Source organism: Lonchura striata, chromosome Z (genome assembly GCF_050655825.1).
Source record: "Lonchura striata isolate lonStrDom1 chromosome Z, ASM5065582v1, whole genome shotgun sequence".
In the NCBI taxonomy this organism is placed as follows: Eukaryota; Metazoa; Chordata; class Aves; order Passeriformes; family Estrildidae; genus Lonchura; species Lonchura striata.
Genome location: NC_140740.1, coordinates 18,413,862 through 18,433,194, shown reverse-complemented (window position 1 = coordinate 18,433,194; position 19,333 = coordinate 18,413,862). Strand labels below are relative to the sequence as shown.

General features: G+C 34.6%; 1 protein-coding gene across 10 annotated transcripts in view; it reads right to left on the bottom strand.

Annotated features, from left to right (window-relative positions):
- Nucleotides 1–19,333, bottom strand: part of KIAA0825 (KIAA0825 ortholog) — a 238,784-nt gene that overhangs the window by 164,416 nt on the left and 55,035 nt on the right. For 9 of the 10 annotated variants that reach the window (XM_085568051.1, XM_085568057.1, XM_085568059.1 and 6 more), the window contains 2 exons: nucleotides 17,703–18,372; nucleotides 1,095–1,265 (listed from right to left, as the gene is read on the bottom strand). In XM_085568051.1, the coding sequence (XP_085424177.1) occupies nucleotides 1,095–1,265; nucleotides 17,703–18,372 (841 nt within the window). The remainder of the gene's footprint in view (nucleotides 1–1,094; nucleotides 1,266–17,702; nucleotides 18,373–19,333) is intronic. The other variant, XM_085568058.1, reaches the window with a different exon arrangement.

Here is a 19,333-nt window from a genome sequence, read left to right as displayed (position 1 = left end):
ACTAGCAAAAAATGGAATTCAAATGCACATCTTACTAGAGTTTTGATGTATATTGTAAAAATATATAGTTTAACCTGTATTTCTTTATTTTGGAGTGTCAGTATTACAGGTGAAGAATACATTAGCAAAATGTGTGCCTTGGAACTATTCTTATTTTAATATTTTTATTTTCATCAATGTAGTATTTTGAGACTACATCATTCCCAAAACACCTTCCTCCTCAGCATGCAGCTTGACTATTGAGATAGTGAACATTTGATTTCACCCATCCTCTCTCCCTGAGCAGCCTGGCCTCATTTCTGGTCTGATCTTTTCCTGCAATAGAATCAATGCTCTTGAATCCACTTCTCTCTCAAGATTTGGAGTCTCTACTGGCAGAAGCAGCAGAGTAGAAGAACATTTATCAGCATACTCCAGGAAGGTGTTACTCATATTAATTTTTACGATACCCAGTTCTACTGAATATAATTAAATGAAAAAAAAGAGTGACCTTGGAACCTATAGCAAATGCAAACCTGAGGCTTGATCATTTTACTGATGTAGAGCCTCTTTTTGTAGCACACTACTGAGTAAGAATGCTAGTAAACATAGTGCACAAGTAAGTGTGAGAAATACAGGTTATACAAGGACTATAGCCTTTAGCAGCTAGTTTCATCTACACTAAGATAAACTAAATTGATATTAATGTATGTGCTTTTCTCTCTTCAAAAAGGCAGCTTGCAAGGACAAGTTCAGAAAAAGTCAGTTTCAAAGAATTCAGACTCCAAATATTGTTGTGTCTTATGTAAGACATAGGATTTTACAGAGAAACCAGAAGGAGATATCTTGTTACAATGTGTGATAGTTTTTCATCATGGCTCTCCATCAATAACTACAGTTAGTACATCACATCTTTACACACAGTGATCAGTTCTTTTCTACAGGTCATTGTGCTCAAACATAAATCTGTGTAGTGCAAAAACTTTTTCAGTGGGTATGGTAAGACATTCATTCGAAAAATATGATTACATAAATTAGATAATTAATGCTGAAAATAGTATAAAGTTATTCTTTTGCACAAAGTAAACTAATAAATCAAGACAATAATTCATTACCTTGAACATTCTTATTCCTCTCTGTAAATGAAGGCAGCAGCAGAATTTCTGTAGAGAGCTCTTCAATTTTTTCCTCCATTAATAAGAAGAGTTTGATAAGTTGAGAAAGACATTTGAGTTGATATAAGGTTAAGCAGAAGTTTCGTCCTTTCCTGTGGTACTCCTGGGAGGCTATTCAAGTAAAATTATAAAATAGCTTTTATTATAGCTGAAAAAAGAAAGGTACTGCAAAACTTATTATGTAAGACAGTATAATATATCAAGAAATTTAATTTTTCTTATAACATAATGTATCTTTGTCTCATTATAAAATATTGTTATATTACTATTTCCTAAGTGTTCAGCACTTCTCAATTATCTGTGAGGTTCCAGTTGACTTCCAGGTTTTGTTATTCATTAACTAGGATTTTTTCCACGCAATGGATCTACTCAGGAATGTTCTCACCTGTGTTTTATGAAAAACCCACTGTGTTGCAAAAGCCGAAAGGGAAAAAAACACATCATTACTGTATTTTAATGGTTTGGGACATCACATCACTTGTCACTCTGCAAGTCACCTTGTCTATATAACAATCTGCTAGCACAATACAGTTGATGAATATGACATTTGAGTGAAAGAAACATCAATCTAACACTCCACAACTTTAAATATGTAGGGTTTGAAAACAAGTGAGACTGTCAGTGAGCAAATATCAGCAAGTATTATAACTATAAGCATTTGGTATTTAAAAGAAGAAACGGAACATTTTATTTTGAAAGGTTAACACATGCACTCGTAACATATAATCATGTCACATCAACCAGGGAACTCTGATTTCAGCACAGTCAGACTATAAACGACTGTGAGATGTTTCCAATTCAGCATTACCAAACCACATGGGCTTAAATACTTTAATTTTATAATGTCTTTAAATGTAACAAATTTCCATTTCTGTGCAAATTGTGGTGAGCTGATACCATGTTCCTATGCATTCGGTTCTAGATGTAACATCAGCAAAACAGTAAATCTCGAAAGTGTCAGAGGGAGAGTCAGAGTAGTTTGAAAGAGAAGCTCTGAAAGATGAACACAAAAAGAAATTGATTGAAATGTACTTTCATGTGTCAAATCTTTCTGACCTTTGCAAATTTTAAGTACTTTGTACCTTCCTTCTCCCTCAAATTTTCTAAATATTTTTTAGGCATTTAAAAATCACTTTTAAATAGACATAGATCTAAGTAGCAGAGCTGAACTAACTCTGAATACTAATTCTGTAATTTGCTATTCCAGTTTTACAGCCTTAGAGACTGGACTGCATGTTTTCCATCCACATCTGAATTTCCTCAAAGTTCCAAACAGATGTATTCATGCTAGTTCCTTGCATTTCTAAGAACGTCAAAAGATTTATAATTGCCTATAATTGCATAATTGCTTCTGTTAGTGTCTTTCCTCTCTGAATAATGAGTAAATAACAAATCAATCACTGGATTTTTAATTTTAAGTCTTAAACCTAGGAAAAAATCACATTCACAAGATTTTACTCCTTACCTGAAAACTAGAGAATATAATCTGAGTTTAACTGACATGAAAAGACTGCTCGAGTCTGCAGTACAAGAATCATAAAACACATCCTAAAAATGAACAGAACATTAGTTCTATCTCCTATAATTTGAAAGCCTTGTGATATTTCTGCCCCATCTATGGAGGAACAAGGAAATGGTCCACTTACTTGATTGCCTCAAATGATATTGTCCACTTTAGACTGAAAGAAAGTGGACGTAGAAGGCAAAGGCATACCACAGTAATGCTATTTTTAGAAAACACTACCAAGCTCAGAAAAAGAAAAAGCTTTTACTTTAAATGATCATTCAGAATATATTTCAGTTTTCTTGTTTCTCAGAAATGATAACTTATTTATTTAGTGTTGATGCTCAAGTAGTGTGCACACTCCTGAGGTATGCAAAGCCTGACTGAAAGGCCTTCTACATCATGAGGCTAGAAATACTAATGACAGCATTTAATTTTGAAGAACACTGACCAGCCTGCTTGAACAAGCACATCACTATCCATTTTTTAGCAGAGTAGAATGAAAAGGCACTTCTTTTCTGACATTGTTCTGATTGGACAGCCACAGGACAGAAACCTTTAAGAATGGTGTAACAGCCAAGAGCAAAGCAGCAAATGTGATGACATAGAGAACATCTCAAAAACAGGTTTATAAATCTTGTAGAAGACTGTAATGAAGAGAACATATCTCCATGTGGAGAGATGTGAAATAGACATGAAGGCTGTGATATATTTCAACCAAACCTCAGTGACATACACCTGTTTGGAGGTAAAATTGCCATATTCACAAAGTGGAGTATGCTTACTCTGAAAATGTTACCAAATGGATCATGATTTTGAGGGTTAGGCCAGAAAACTAATATTTTTTAGTGACATTTTCCCTGGTGACACTGTGCAGCAAGAGAAGCACCCTTCCATTATGAAAATGGTCTGAAATTGTTAGCATTCTATCCAATCTACAGAGCAGCATAGACAGGGTGGCTGAAAGCCCATGAAGCTGATCTCAGCCAGCCACAAATCAGTTAAGCAATGGCATTCTAGTCTAACTGCAGGATAGAAAGGAAATGGAGACATTCACATGATACAAATAAACTTCCTTCCTGAACCACCTGCAATTTACTACTATCATTCTTCCAAATATGATTTTTTCTGCATGTCTGACTTCAATTTATGTAGTCCCTGTACAAGGAGATAGCTGCAGCAGGATATTTGGATACAGACAAATATAAACAGGATCTCTATAGTACCTCCTAACAACAGAATATGTTGGCTTCCTGCTAAAGTAATACCTAGAGAGAAGAATTTCTGAAAAGGGACAGAAAGGCTGGTGCAGAGGCTAAAGTGAGGTAAAGTACATTCTACAACCTTTGTCAATGTGCCAGTTATCTGATTTTGTGAATATTGCTCCAAAAAAACGTTGAGATCAGGACCTAAACAAATACAGAGGAGTAAAAAAAGGTTCTGAGCTCCTGAACACAGCCCCAAACTTCTGTCTCTGCAAAACAAGGATCACACCAATACTGGTGTACAAATCCAGTGCCAATGCTGATGATCCCTAAACTGTTCTGGAGGAGGATATGCTAGCAGAAATATCCTAGAGTCAAGCAAATGGTTTATCTTAAGCTACAACAGAAAAGATTCAAACCAAGCACAGTGTCAGGGACCACTGAAGCCTGGCTGCTACTTGAGAACAGGGAGTCAAGCATGGTAATAGGGCCAGCAGGACAGGCTCCTTGCCAGCCAGGGCCCAGTCCTGCAGATCCTAAGTAAGGCAGACCCTGACATGATAGGTTTCAATCAAGAGTCCAGATCATCAGCCAAGTTCATGGTGATGACATAAATCTGAAGTTGAGTCAGGAAGCTAATTCACTCTTTTGAATCTGGATCTGGTCTGGTGAAGGTAACCACAAGTCAGGCACAGTTCAGTGACCATTCAGTGGAACCATGGTGATAAGGCATGTTCAAGCTCATAGCAAGAAAACAGAATTAATGGGGTCCACAGCTCTGGAGCAGATGAACATCAGGATAGCTGCAATGCAGTTCAAGCAGGGACTGAGGACTCAGGTGCAGGTGAAAAAGATCTCCTGGGCAGGTTGTGGTGCAGGTCCCTGAAAAGGCTGGTCAGGGCCTTCAGGCTCACTAATGCACACAAGGCTTTCTTGCATAGCTTTTAAGGAACTCAAATTTTCAGACAAAAACCTCAGAAGAACTAGGAAACTGTCTTTCTGATTCACAACTACTTTGCTATGAGGAAAAAAGAGAAGAGTACTTGAGGTATCTTCAGTTCTTTCTGGGGGGATAGGTGGGAGAAGACTAAAAAATAACTTGAACTAACTTGAACCTGCACTGTATTTATTTGTAGCAAGTAAATAAATCTTGTTGGTTCATTACAAAAAAACAGAATGAAGCAAAGGAATAAGCTCAAAACTTCCATGCAATAAACATGTCTACATTTAGATAATCTGTACTCAAGTTCCTACCACATAGAGGCAGAGGGGACCTAAAGAATATTTAACTTCTTCAAGCATGCTAATTTGATACCCCAATTATCACAAAACAGGCATCAGAAGTCTGCCAACCCAAACAGTGTTACTCTTAAAGAGCTTTTCTAATAGAAAAAAAGGCCCAAAAAAGGGTGTCTATCAGTTTATGCAAGGTTTGTGTGTTGGTACCAAGGCAGCTGATACAGTTATACAACACTGGAGAAACTACGGGTACTATTTTCAGGTTTGGTCTTTCATTTTAGAAGAATTGAAACTGAAGAAATTTTCCTAAGATCTGAAGGACACGCCACCCTTGTCGAAGAATAAAGCTGTCCATTTTACCAGAGACCATTTGGCTGGATGTAGTTAGACAAATGATATCATAGAATTTCACTTCACCAGTCATGAAGTTGAGAGGTGCCCATATGAATTCTAAGACAGCTAATAAGTTAATTAAAGCATTTTTCAAGCAACATAAAAAAAAAAAAAGACATTCTATAAAGCACTTGATTATTGTAACTGACCTTCTCCTAAGTACTTAAATGCAGTAGCAAGGTATCTGCCTTTATCCTAGCACTTTTAAAGATTTTCTCTCATCTTTGAAAAGAAAGAAATAAGAAATAAGAAATAATTAAGAAATAAGAAATTAGAATTAAGAAATAAATAAGAAATTAGAAATAATAAATAAATAATTAAGAAATAAGGCTGAGTAGATCTAGATTACCTGTGTATATCTGTGAACTTGTGATTTTATAGCAAGTTTCAAAAGTGATATTTTCCTCAAAGCTGTAGCTCTTGAAACCACTAAAAAATTTGTTCTAGCTCCCTTGGTTATAGCCTGGAGGCATTAAAAATCTCAAAAGGCATAAAAAAACATGTGTGAATGAGATCCATAAGCTAAATGCAACTTTATTATTTTCTCTTTGTATTTTTTTTAATGAGCATGGAATCTCTAATGTTTTAAAGAATTTTGAATTTACAACATCTCAAAAATGAGTGCCTAATTCTGACCATTTCAACTCATTCAGGCATGTGATAAAGTAAAGTGTGGCATAGAAATATCTGCATCAGAAGTGAGCTGGCTCTAAATGGTAAAGAACAACTACATTATGACAATGTTGCTCTCAGATTAATTAGCCTTTCCTACTCACTCTACAGAGCCACATGGCTAAACTGCTTCTGAGACCTGTGGTGGAATCCTTGGAAAGCAACCTGATGACGGTTTTCTTCAGTGATTACAGTAGGGATTTCTCCTCCAGCAGGAACCAAGGGCTTAAAACCCTCTTAAACAATTATACTATAAAATAGGTTCCCAATACACAATACATTAAATATCATTCATCTGTCCCCATTTTTAAGGCTTGATTTCATTTAAGATAGATCTAAAATATTGTTCCACTACAGACAAAAGTAGGCAATGTCAGGGATTTCATTCAATAAAGCTACATAAGGAAGAAAATAAAAAAATCAGCAATTCAATATTAAATTTAAAATCTAACTACAACCTGCATACATAATAAATGGAATTACCATTTTGCTAAAATCCGAAAAGAAATAGCCTAATAAAGCAAAATAAACTTAGCTGCTGACAGTCACTGTGTATAGGGGTATTCCAAGAGGTAAATTTTCAAAGCCATGTACAGGGAGTTACATACATAAATTCCATTAACAATAATGTGTTCCTCAGGTCTCAGTGATATTAACTTTTAAGTGATGCTATAACTATTATAACAATCTTGCATTTATGACAGCATTCATCTGCACACTATCTCCTAAATAGAGCTGGTATATAAATTGTATTATTCTTTTATTTGCATGTAGTAAAGATATATTCAATTTTTATGGACATCTGCTCACAGTTTTCTCAAACTGCATGTTGGTATACAATTTTTAATGCAACTGCTAGGTTTAAATAATTGGTATTGCTGGATATAATAGCTAATTTGCTTATACTGTAAAAAGCAACTTAGTATTTTGGCATAGCAAATGTAATACACGGTATTACACAGAACTAAATTATTACAAACAGTGCCAGCAGTTTTCTATACACAGTACTTACGATAATTATAAAAAATCATCTTCATTACTGCAAGCTAGCATTTTTTTAACAGTTTAATTTGGATATGTTACAAGATACATTCAAGTCACATGGATACAATTACTGCAAACCCAAGAAGCTATAAAATGTTCCTAAACAAATCCCTTTGACCCTGTTAATGTCTGTTTCTTATTAATCTAAGGCTACATTGTCTGCAGTGTGAATTTTTATGGAATATGAAAAAAAAAGGAAATCCCTTAACAGTTGTTATTGATTCCACCATTTACTCACTCAAAGATAAGTGCCATTTACAAAGCAGAACAGATGCAGATGCTGACAGAAATGTAAACAATTGTTGCATGGCTTACTGCCAGATTCTAAGCCAATACATTAAATTCCAAGTGAAGCACATTTCCCCTATAGATTGCTCTTACTGCCACTTCATTTCCTATGTGTTCTGTCTCTCTATTGCTGTGCCTGGCACCAAGCTATTTTCAGTCCTTTGGTGACCCCTGAGGCCTAGTCCTACCTCACATAGCCATTAGAGAAGGGAATTGCATGTGTCTGACATGGTCTGAAACCAATTATTTGATATTTTCTTCAGAATGATGCCCAACTCTGTTGGGAATGAGCAATCACGAAATAATTTACCTCCTGATTTAATTTTTTTCTGCACAAATTAGTTGTAGCCTGGGCTAGCTATACACAGCTGCTTGTATATCTGTCTTATCAAGATTCTACTTGAAGTGGTGAAAAAAGGAAAGGAGAGAGCAGAGTTGAATAGAATAGGTTTGGGAATCCTGCTTTAAAAAGGCATTGACGAGTTTATCAGACATACTGATCACATGTGCTCTCTGCTGATTGAAACTGACAGACCTAGAAAGAACTATTAGTGATGTAAACTGTTATCTGAGTGGTTAAGGGTTTTTAAACACCTGTCTTGCTTTCCAGCTCCCTGTTAGTAGCAGCGAGACCCAGGAGTTCCAGGATAATCTGGTAAAGCAGCCTTCACAAAGAAGCTACACATTAGCATTTTCTGTCCCTTAAAAAAATAAAAGGTCATAGATCTAAAAATTGTAAACATTTTCTTATGAGACATGTCCATTACCACATGACTTTCATAAATGCTTATACCATACATCCATACTGTGCATGTGGCAAAAAAAATGCAGTGAAATAAGGGATCTCAACTGATGTATAAACATGATAAGCATACATAAATTTGCATACATTTAACTTAGTGTGTCTGTCACAGAGATGTCACTGCCAGCTATTAAACAACTCAGTGAAAACTACACTAATGTTTTGAAAGAGATTCCCTACACATGCAACTGATTAAAATTAGAATTAAGTTTTTTTTATTTTGTTGATTAGAATTTATTAAAACCTGCTCCATAATGTCTTTCCAGTAAAATGAGATCAGTTTTGATCTCATAGTGAAGGTTAATTCCATGTCAGGTTGCTTGATGTTTGCTACCAAATGCTGAAGTCCTTTGTCAACATTGCGTGGGGATCTGCCAAAATCTTTAATTGTAAATCATGTTTACTGACCAATTGATGAACAAAAGAATAGCCCAGGGCTGGAAACACAGGATGGAGAACAAGAACATCGAATCCACTCTGACTTCAAATTTATATTGTCATCTTAAACAAATGATCTCACAAAACTGACTCCTTGACGGCACACAGCTCATTTACAACTCCAAGGAACAGACTACAGAGACTTCCTGAAGTACTCTGAGGATGAAGTGCCTTGTAATCATGTTCAAGAAAATTACTTTATACACAGATACCTATCTCAGTTTTCTCTGAAACAAGAGACTCAACCTCCTCCTTAATTCTCAAAAGCATGAATGGCCTCTATTAAATTACAAGATGTTTCTATCATACACTTCAATTCCTGGCAGACAGTGACACTATAAACAATTCAAATGTAAACAAATTATTTAGTTTCAGAATTAAAACTAATTATTAAGGAATTAAGCATGTGACATCCAATAATTTTTTTATAATTATCAAAATACTGAAATAGCAGATATTTTTCAAACATTCCTTCAACTAAAATTACTTTGAAACTTGTAGATAGACGATAGCTGAAATTGTTTCTAGCAGTTAAGAGTGGATTTTTAGGTGCTATTCTATAATTAATCATTTATTCTGAAGTAGTAACTGTTACCAAAAAGTCCTTTCTTAAAACTACAAGAACTATTCTATGACAAAATTATGCTCTTAGTACTATTTCTCAGAGATATGAAACAATATTTTGGCCTTGCCAATGACATAAACTGATCCATATGCATTTTTTGGTATTTTTTTGCCTACACTGTGGGCTGAGGGTGTTATCACATTCTCTGAATTCTTCACACTCACATATAGAAAATACCAAAGTAGAATGTTTTAAGAGAGCATAAAAACTAAGAAAGTCTGCTGAAAATAACTGAAAATAGCACCTACATTGAAACAGGAGTCCTTGAAAAACTCTAGAAGTTGATGTTCCTCAGCCTTTGCTGAAAGAGAAATTAAGGACTGCCAGGTCTGTCAAACCTTCTCATGAATTCTAACTTTGACAGGACTTGCATGTGTTTCCTTGCAAACCATTTTATAACACTTGGCTGATAAAAGACAATTCTAATGTGTATTCGAAAACACAGTAATCAACTTACTTATTTTAATTTGGCTTACATTTCTTTAATGCCTACAAATGTAAAAATGTTTGACAGCTGAATTTTAATTTTCAACATTCACACAGGCTGGATCTTTCACAGATTCATTACATTGGAACTACTCTACTCAGATTGTTAAGAACCCTCAACCAATCAGTAATTTCTATCACATGTTGATAATTCCTTTACGATCATTCCATCGTAGGATGGAATATGCATGATATTAGATACTACATATTTCCTTAAAAATAGATATAAGTGCCTGTGTCACTTCTGCTTCTCTTACTCCAAGATATAACAGAGACAGTTCTTATTGGTTCAAATAAGTTTAAAAAACACAGCTGGATTTATTTTTGCTTCCTGTGCCTTTGTATTTCAAAACCCTAGCTGAAAATTCACCTCAAAGTTCTCATGATTACTCTTCCAAGGAATATAAACATAAAAAATAAATCTAGGCAGACAGCAAAGAGGGCAGACACTACCATTTAAAAAACTTCTACAGAAATGTTTCAAAAGTCACATTTTTTAAACAAGTATTTTGTAGAAAGACTAATATAAAAAGAAAGGATTATGTGGAAAGGAACTTGTGTCAGTGAAGATACAAGTTCCCACTCACTGAGCTGAGATTGCACAACGAAAACAGTTTTTTACAAGCTGATAATACAGTGCATAACAAAACACAATTTCTGTTATAGAAATTGCTGGAATTTCCCAGCACATGTACAGAAAATCAGCACATTGTCCCTTGTGCTAGCGTACGAAGATCTGGCTCTTAGCCAGAGGATGAATCTACTGAGGCAAAGTAGACTCTTCTGGAAAATCTGAGACCAGTAACTGATCTAATTTCATACAGTCCACAATATTTATGGGCACTATGTGCTAGATTTTTAAGAAATTGGCCTGGGTTTTAACCATCCTTATTCTCTCTAGGTCAGATAGACTGGAATATATCCATTGTCTTGCTCTGTTCAGTAAATGTAGTAAAAAGTACTATAAAATGACTGAAAGCTGTTTTTCAAAAACTCAGTAGATACAGTGGCTGCTTGACTGAAGATAGAGGGGTTTTTAAAAATTTTAAGACTAAGCCTCAGTGAAAAGGACATTAATATCCTAATTTAGCATATTACAACCAGCTTTGTGGGCATGACACTCCCCCATAATTTAACCACCTATATTATTTTTCAAAACAAACTATTGTGACTAAAATGATTTTGACTTTTTACTGTACAATTTTATGACTGAAGGGGTTCTCCATCTTGGCAAAAAACAGTCAAGACCATCTCATTAACTTGTAAGTAATGATGGTAGATACACTTATTGAAAAGTCTCCTGTAACAACTTTCTTTGAATCAATTCTGCAGGAGCATATTTTAAAGACATTTTTGAAGTGTCCTCTAATCTGCCATAGTCCTACAAAGTCATCTTCATGCAGGCCCATATTCTGAAGTAAAAGAGAGACTTTCATCATAATTGTCCCTCAGATTTTGTCACTTTTTATTACTAAAGAGAAAACTACAGTATATAAATGTCAAATTGACTGAACATTCACAATATATCAGGCTATAGAGTAAATCAGTTTTTATCTTTTACACTTGGGAGGAGAATACGATGATTAAAGAGCACAGTGAGTTAAATGGTCTCTTCATTCTGAGGAAGAAAATGCAGGTATGCTGTGAAAACAAAAAGGAAGGCAATTAGCTGGTGTTCACTTAATGTGAAAACACTTTGAAAAAAAATTACAAAGAATGAAACCATGTGCCTTTCAGGACAATGGGAAATGGCTTCAAATCAAAAGAGGGTAGCTTTAAATCAGATGTTAGGATGAAACTCTGATTGTGAGGGTGATGAGGCACTGCAACAGGTTGCCCAGAGAACCAATGTCAAGTTGGATGGGACTTTGAGCAACCTGGCCTAATGGAAGGTGTTCCTGCCCACAACAGGGGAGTTGGAAGTAGATGATTATTCAGGTCCCTTCCAACCCCTACAATTCTGTGAATATACATGCAGAGCAGCTCAGGGGGTCAGCAGTTGCAATGATGACTTGCACATAGGCACCATTCTTTCTGCATCTGGTTTTATATAGGTCCCTAAAGCCCTATTCCTACCGAAGTTATGTTGCCAGGCACTCTGTAATGGGACAGAGAGTTCAGAAACAGAACACAGAAGGTGATGCCAGGCAGGCAGCAATATAATGGAAGCACATAAAGAAATTGCTGGTCATGCACAAACAGAAACAAAACAAGCACGTCCACAGGAGAGGATGAACAGGTTGATGTGGGTCTCCTGAAGTAAGGAAAAACAAGAAGAGGGACATGCAAGGAAGCAAGGAGGATGAAGTTACAGTTTTTATTATAACTTTCTTATTTTTTGTCTTTATAATGTCTAAAAGCCACTTCAGTAGTCATGTGGGTCTCCAAACCTTCTTAAATTCAAATTTATGAAAAAAAGCCAACTTCAAATAACTTCAATCATTAAGTTCTCTGTAATTCTAAACATTTGGCCTTAGGGACACATTAGACATTTAACTGAAAGATTGTACCAGTCCAAGGATTTGGACAATACAATGAATTTGATCTGCAGAAGCAGGATGCCATACTGCATAGTATCATCTGTAATCCATATGGATTACTTTGTATTATGTGCCTTCTCAGCACTTAAGAAAGATGCAACATGACTTTTAGGACTGAACAGTAGCAAGACTAAACCACTTTCCCCTTTCACCCTCACACTTGCAAAAAACCAGATAGTGGACTATGGGCAAAAAAACATGATGGAAAACTAATTGTAACTACAGCATGAATATTGTAAATTATCTGCAATAAACTGTCATCTTTACAGAACTACCAAAAAAGTTACAAAGATATAAATATTAACTGCATTAATCCAAGCTTGAAACTCTTCAATTTCCAGATATAAATGGAAGATGAACTATACTGAAGTTATTGAGCTGAAATTATTCCTAGATGTGAATAGGTGGGGTATTTTCAGTCATGGAGTTGCTAAAACACAAGTATTAATACTATTTTAGTATATTTTTGATAGAAAAGACAAAAATCATAGAATACTTATTGTAGGCCATAACGATGGCTATTGAGATCACAAACCAAGTGAATGCAAATTATACAGAAGGATAAAAGCAAATCTGAAACTAAAGCTCTTAATTTCAAAAAGAAGAAATTATAAATGAGGGAGAATAAAGCCATATGCACATAAACATAGTAGAAAAATAAAATTTAAGTTAAATGTGAAAAAACTGAAACTCATATCTCAAGTTAGCTCTCCGGCAAATTGCTGGGAATATATAAGTGATCTCAAAAGAGGCTTTTCATACTAGGTACTTTAATTTAACATTTCAAAGTTGTCTTCACTTCAACAAGTTACTCCAGAGCCTGTTTTTCTTCTTGCTCTCAGCTCCATTGCACAAATGCAGCTCCTGTAAATGGTAGTGAGTTCTTCTGTTCAAGATTAGCTATATACCATATTCATCTTAGGTGTTTCTTAAACACAGTATATTCTGTAGGAACTCATGAACATTTAAAGATAATAGATTCAAAATATAATAATTTAAATCACAGTTGGCATTTGAATATATCTTTATAATAGAATGGATGTCAGTTATATTCTGGAGAAAGAAAAGAGAAAGGAAGGCAGCTGGACATCTAACTAAAAGTATATATACTGGGATAAAAGTGTGATACACTCACATTAATATTATAGTATATGTCTGAAGGTATTTAAATATGTGCTTAGTTAAATCTGTATCACTTTAGTTTACCTCCACTTTGCAATAATATTTTTCTTAAAAATTACAAACTACTGATATTTAGGAACACAATGCCTCATTGCTTCAGATTTTAAAAACAAAGTTCAGTTATGATTTTAAATGTTTAAGGGTGTCTGGAAAGTTTGTGGCATTTAAAAATATTAGGCCAATCAATCTGAATATGTCAGAAAAATTAAAACTTAAAGCTCTGATCTCTGTTTCATTTTTAACAACAGGAAATTAGGAAAACCCAGTTAATTAGTCTACATAAGTATTTATACTCTGTTTACATACAAAAATTATATAAATAAAGCCAAAGAAAACCTCCCACTACTACATCAACTGTTCATAATTCCATTGGATTTAAGTTTCTCTGACAGATGTCTTATCATCCATAAGAGTAGCTCTTTCCTCATATAACAGATGACAAATTAATATAAGTTAGTCATGCCTGATTAAACCAGCTTAATAGTTTTGTAAACAAAGGAACACAAAAAAGGTTTGAAAGGTAAAACTACAATATACAGTCTTACAGCAAATAATTTCTGAGAAATACCACATAGGAAATTGAAGCAAAAATTTGTGAGAGATAACCTGAAAACTAGCTGAGATCCTTTCCATGCTAAGTATTGTAAATAGATATTTTTAATATGTTTTTAAATACCACAATATTACATAAACTTTAGAAAGACACAAATGATTAATACAATAGAAAGTCTGAAACAAAAAATCCTATTAATAACCAAAATAACTTGAGGGAGTGGTTGGGAAATATTCCTTGCACATTATTCTAGTAAGCTGGAAACACTATGTTCTGCGAATACACAGAGAAATTATAATTAACGTTATATAAAAACCTTGCACAGTAACAGCCCAAATACTATTGGCTGAATCCTGCACTGTTAAAGGTGATAAGAGGCACAAATCTAACAGGTAAGAGGATCAAGCTGTAAGATAAAACCACCTGCCTCCAGTGGAGCTAGCAACTAAAGATGCTGAGTTCCCAAATTTGCCTCTTTTCACATGCCATTTTGACAGCTTCTCTGTCAAGCCACACACCTCCTAAATACTGATAAATGGAAACAATCTCTTTACTGCTCAAATAGCTGCTCTAGTACAGAATGAAAAGAAAACCATTTATTCCTTACTGCACAAATAGATTATTATATATGGAATATTTTAAAGATAACTCTGTTAAAGCTTGTTATAGACTATCTCTATTTTCCCAAAAGAAATAGGTTGTCTATAGAAAGTTTTCTGAGGTTCTGGCACTGCTTTATTATTTTCTGGGTATTTTTCTCCTATGCTGTATAGCAGGATCAATTACCACACTTCTTATGAAAAAACCCACAACGAATATCAAATAAAAACCGCATTACCCTGAGGATGGTCAAAGCAAACACAAACCCTTCTATCACCTCTTGGATAACAGTCCCAACTGAATGCCCTAGATTAAATTATTCTGATATTATGATATGTGTTGGTTTGACGGCTCCTAGAGGGCAGAGGCAACATACATAAAAAAATAACAGATCTGTCTTTCAGCTAAGAAAAAAAACCTTCTCTTTCTGTCCTTCCCTCTATATTTATGCACAAGATTCTTTTAATACTTGGCAAATGGTGTATCACTGTCAAGGTAATCTATTAAAGCTGTCTTTTAACCTAACCTATATTAGGTTAGGAAAAATAAATTTCCACTTAAAGGGAGGGCAACAAAGTACCAGAATTTAAGAGTTCCAAGCAGGAAAAGTCACTTGACTTGTCCACCGTTACAAACCTCTGAAAATATTTTCCAAATAGTTATTTCACTGTGAACTGCCTTGCGAACATTTTAATTCTAAAGGGAAAAAATGCCTTTATATAACTTACTGTGGTACAAATGTAGTGTTTTCATATATTTAGAGGAGAGAAATCTCTTTCCAAAAAAGACTCTTCATATATGACCTTGTATATAAATAACTTACTCAGTAATAACGGTTTTAATTATGATACAAGGAGAATTTTTGCTTGAATTAACGAATAATACCAATAACAGGCTATGACACACCCAGAAAATGAAAAAAGACCTGAAATCACACTCAAAACTTCACAACTTGGACCTCATATTTTGTTTTACCCTGATTCCTGATTTCACTATTGGTGCCTTCTGGTTTCCCTAGCTGAAGTGTGTATGAGCAGTTTTCCACAGAAAACTAGTAGGAATAGTAGAAAACCACTAGGCAAACCAATATCTACTTCCCATGCTAACTTCTTGAAGTAAAATAACATGAAGACATGACTATAACCGTCCCTGTGAAGAAAGTAATCCTGAAAATTAAACTGTATTAATGAACAGCAATTCCAAAGACATTTTCTGGGTGATAAGGAGATAGCTGCTGCATCTGAAATCTGACATTTAATGAATTTTCAATAAAAATTAAAATCTGGTCTAATATTTATGAAACAGAAAAATTATATTTTAATTAATTGCAGAAAATGTTTAAAGATTTAAAGCAAACAATTCCTAAGATTTACTTTGTTTGTTTTCACCTTCCTCTGTGTTTTTGAGTATACAAAAGAAATGTACACTGGAAATCTGTACTGATAGATGTACTGGCACAAAAACATGTCAAGTTGCATCCTGTGGCAAAAAAAAAAATTAGGCAGAGGAAGTACTCTATTAGTAGATTGAATGACTTTTCCATCTTGTAATATAGAGTTAAAGTATGATTTTTCAGAGACATATTTGTGATCACTTTCAACTCCACATTTTAGATGTAAAGTGGAAATAACTGAACTTCTCCATCTTCATGAGCTGTTTTGAGACTGAAAGAAAAATTAAGTTACAAACTTCGCTTCAGATAACTTTTTTGTCTGTGAATACTTTCACTGACTCACATCTCACTATGTAATTCAAAAACACATTTCTTGATATTTCATAGCTTAACAGCACTCTGACACTACTTCTTTTCATTGTTTCCCACCAACACTGCATCCCACTAGTATATACACTGAACTTCTCATTGTTTCTACTTATTTGTCTGCATGCCTTTTTCCTTGTCTTTCACATGTTCCAGTATTCCTCCATATTTCAGTTCTTGTTGAAAGTAATCTTTGCATTTCTCCCACTGGAATTTTTAGTTGACTAACACTAACACATATGCTTACATTAAAGCTCAGAAGTATGTAATTTTCTTCTTTGTAGACCTGACAAATCATCACCTCACTAATCCTTTCTTTATGCTACACAATTCAAAGATCTTCTGTTTCTGTATTTTTCACATGAATCTAAACTTTCAGTATTTTCTGTCTTCAAATCACTTTGTGGAAAGTTATGCTTTAAACAAACACACAAAAAAAAAAAAAAAAAAAGCACAGAGGTGTGCTCCAAACACTGCACTGAAAAAGCAATTACATACAATTGTGCAATTATGTTATGGAAGTTTTGATTCTGTATTATTTTTTCCAAAGCACTGGAAATTAGCATGTCAGACTTAAAAACGGCAAAAAGAAATTACAGAAAACACTACATAAATAATAGATTCCTTTTCTGCTTGACATTTCTTGGAACAAGAAAAAATGACCAGGCAGCATTACTTAAACTTACTGTACTTCCACAAGACTAGAAAGCGTAAATGGGTACTCTGTTTCTTAGTTTGAGAAATAGAATCTGCACAGTAATCTTTGGGTCAGCTGTGATGTGTGAATCAGTATCTGTTTTATGGATACATTACTGTACTGTCTTAATCTCCTTTAAAAGTCTGACAATTAAAAAAAAAAGTGGGAGTAGAAGACTTAAGAGTTCGTGTTTATATAAATCTGGATTAAATAGTTCTTATTCTAGTACATATTTCAGTTTCTGGAATAAAACAGGCTGAAAAAATTTACTATGGTATGGCAGTGTTATCCAATGGATTATAATAGGATTTGTTTAATTACATGAGTTACTCTCTCTCTCGTTCGCACCAAAATTCTGACAAAGTCTATAGAGTTCAACTGCAGTAATGTGTTTAAAACATAAAGCTGTAATCACTAATTTTGGGTCTCTCTCTTAACAGAAAATAATCAAGTATATATAAAAAAAAGTGGCTTAATTAAAATAATATCTAACTACAAGAACATAAAATAAGAGTACTAACCCACAGCGTGTACTCTTCCTCTATGCTTCTTTGAAATCTTGTTTGCTTTAACTATGTGCAGAGCATTTTCTTTGAACTGCAGCTCACAAAGTCTTTCAAGAAGAACTGTCATTTCTTCAGTGATGGTATCCAGGTAAGTTTCATTAATAAACTTTAATGACAAAGATGGACCAATAGTTCCACTTAGAATATACAAATCCTCTTTTATCATTGTGCACAATCTGGGTATGGAACTTTGGTAACCATGAACTACCTTATCAAAATTTGTCTCACCGCAACTAGACAAAATACAGTTTTGCAGAAGATCACTAACCAGTTTATTCTGCATATTTTGATACCTCATTAAGACTTCTGATTTGGGATAAAGAAACAAAAGCTGCTGTACACACTGAGTTTTAAACTCCATTTGTTGTTGTAAAGCATTAGTGCTTGTTTCTTCTTGACTTTGCAGTCTATTTACTAAAAATTGTCGAAGATGCAATCTCACATCATCCCAAAGAGATTTCACATCCACAGCTGAGTCATCCTGAATGGTATGAACTGATGACGTTAACTCGAAAGACATCCCGCTTGCAGTACAGGGAAATGAGACACCACACTGACTAGAGAGATCCAGAAGGAAGTGAAGTACCATTTCTTCTTGATTCTTCTCATTCTTCAACAAGCTTTGCTAACAAAGGTAAATCAAACAATATTTTAGAATTTTTTGTTAATTCCAGTTCTTTAAATGAACAGCTTAATATTAGACTAAAACCTGTTTCCTATGCTATTTATCTTAACAGCAAGTAAGGTATGTAAGCAACAGAAATTATAAGATCCATGGAAAACAGGATTTATATGCAAATTAATCTTTTTGTCTACCTCTGCCAATAACTGACACTCATTTTCTCATCTTTCTTATATCCCCAACCTCTTTTCTCAATCAATTCTACACCACAATTCAAAGGAAACTCTTGGCAGCCTTTCTGTTGTCACAGCATCTTTTAAAGAAAACGGTATGAAAAAAATACTTCAGATTTACACAGATAATGACAGTTTTTTCTCATAAAACCAAGCAAGGATTCATAAAACAGTCACTTTCTATGGCTCAGCAGGCAATAATAAAAAAAAATACATTCTAAGGATAAAAAAATCTTCCCAGGACTTCCTTAAAGAATGAAATTGAAAACTTGTCAGGAATTAAAGAGCCTTAGATGACACAGGACAGAAGAATAAGAAGCTATGTAACCCATCAAACCAACACACAGACTGATATTTTAGTGACCTCCATATACATCTGTGCTGTATGGGTTGGAGAAAGCAGCCAGGTAACAAAGTAAATGAAAACACATGGCTGCTGCTCCTTCTTCATTCAAGTCTGAAGAGCTCTCTCTCAGATCAGGGCTAGGATCTCTGACCTCAGAGCTTGAAGCTTCAGCTTCAAGAGGTCATGCAGCAAATGGCAGCTCCTCTTGTCACAGTTTAATACTACTGACACAAGAAAACAGTGGAATCGGTGGTATTTTCAATTTTCTTCGATTCAGTAGGAAAGCTTTAAGTGGATGAGTATCTAGAAGCCCTCTCACTTACTCCTTCGTCTCCCTTTGCTTCTCTACAACAGTGAAAAGTATTGTGGCAAATCCCCTCAGGGG